General features: G+C 57.9%; 1 protein-coding gene across 1 annotated transcript; it reads right to left on the bottom strand.

The window, feature by feature from the left end:
• Positions 1-6: 6 nt before the first annotated feature.
• On the bottom strand, positions 7-1256 carry LOC108524623 (complement C4-B-like). The gene is made up of 4 exons (XM_017865707.1): positions 1074-1256; positions 790-976; positions 585-675; positions 7-489 (listed from the first exon to the last, which is right to left on the bottom strand). The coding sequence occupies exons 1-4, from the start codon at positions 1138-1140 to the stop codon at positions 397-399; spliced, it is 438 nt and encodes a 145-aa protein (XP_017721196.1). The 5' UTR covers positions 1141-1256; the 3' UTR covers positions 7-396.
• Between the last annotated feature and the right edge of the window lie 23 nt (positions 1257-1279).

The following is a 1279-nucleotide window of genomic DNA, read 5'->3' as shown; positions in this document are numbered from 1 at the left end:
GGCCATAAGAGGGTTGATAACTATTTTAGCCAAATAAGGCCGTGAAAAGACAAATACAGCTGTCATCTATGGCCACTGTCACTTTGTAAAAGAAAATATACTTTAATATAAAAAAAAAAGGAAGTTCAACAAAAAAACAAAGGCAGCCCCTCAAGCTGAATAAAACCGGCTTTACGAAGCATCCCTCTCAATCCCCGAGGGTCCCCGCTGACTGGCACTGGCCCCTGCCACCTGCACGTCTGCCCCTTACTCTGCTGTGTCTCACAGGCTCACATCCTCCTCCTTCTCGCTGATGACATCAAGTCCCCAAGAGCACCGGCCGCTGACAGAGCTGTCTCCTGAGAAACCTCCTAACACACACTCAGTACACCCAGTGCCATCGAGTCCATTCCTACGTCACCTCTCCCCACTCACCGAGTCAAAATACAGCAGGACGTGGGGCCCCTCGGTCTCAAAGTGACTCACATAACGGTCAGAGAGGGAGGTCAGCTGTGGAAAAGGGGAGGTGGTCACAGGTCACAGGCCCTGCACATGACAGGGCTCGGCACCCGGGCAGAGGGGGTTGCCCTGGGGTCTGACCACACCTTCTCTAGGTCAGCACGCAGGGCGTGGAATCCACTCAGGAGGGTGATGTCTGCGATGGCCATGCCAGAGAGCCCCACCTTGCCGTTCCGCCTGTGGAGACATGTGACCTGTCGTCCAGGTTCTACCTGCGCGGGTTCCAGAAGCCCAGTCCCAGCCTGGGTCCTGCCCTCCCTCCCCTGGCCCAGGGCAGCTCCTGGCGCCCACCAGATGCACACGGTGTAGTGGACCCTGGACTCCTGCTCCTCCACCACCTTGGGCGCCTCCCTCCTGCGGCGGTTCCTCCGACCCTCAAACAGCTGCAGGGGTGTCACGGGCTGCAGAGGGGCACCTGGGTCGTCCCTGGCTGGAAGCTCATCGTACTCATAGTCCTCATAGTCCTCGTTTGCTTGCACTGAACAGGGAAGCATTGTGAGGAGGGCTGGGATGGCCACCTGGCTCCTTGCACCAGCCCCTGCCAGGCCCCGAGGCCTCCCAAGCCCCACACTCACTTGTGTACTCGACGTGGCCTTTGACTGTCACTTCTATCTGCAGGTCCTGGCAGGTCGTGTTCTTCATGTCCAGGACATTGTAGATACGAAGGACCTGGCTCAGCAAGGGGCAGGGAGAGGACGCAGGACATTTGAGGCCACAGACCTCTCTGGTACCACACCTAAGGGCATCTCCCCGGGCTAAGGTTTTGAGGCCTTCAGCCCCT

This window comes from Rhinopithecus bieti, unplaced genomic scaffold, assembly GCF_001698545.2.
Source record: "Rhinopithecus bieti isolate Rb0 unplaced genomic scaffold, ASM169854v2 repeat_9088, whole genome shotgun sequence".
NCBI lineage: Eukaryota > Metazoa > Chordata > Mammalia > Primates > Cercopithecidae > Rhinopithecus > Rhinopithecus bieti.
The sequence above is the reverse complement of the archived record's forward strand: the minus strand, read 5'-3'. Positions and strand labels throughout refer to the sequence as shown.

Coding starts and splice junctions, on each gene's coding strand:
- LOC108524623 (XM_017865707.1), bottom strand. CDS start 1,140: ATGAAGAACACGACCTGCCAGGACCTGCAGATAGAAGTGACAGTCAAA. Junction 977..1,073: donor AGGCCACGTCGAGTACACAA/GTGAGTGTGGGG, acceptor TTCCCTGTTCAG/TGCAAGCAAACGAGGACTAT. Junction 490..584: donor TGCGTGCTGACCTAGAGAAG/GTGTGGTCAGAC, acceptor CCTTTTCCACAG/CTGACCTCCCTCTCTGACCG.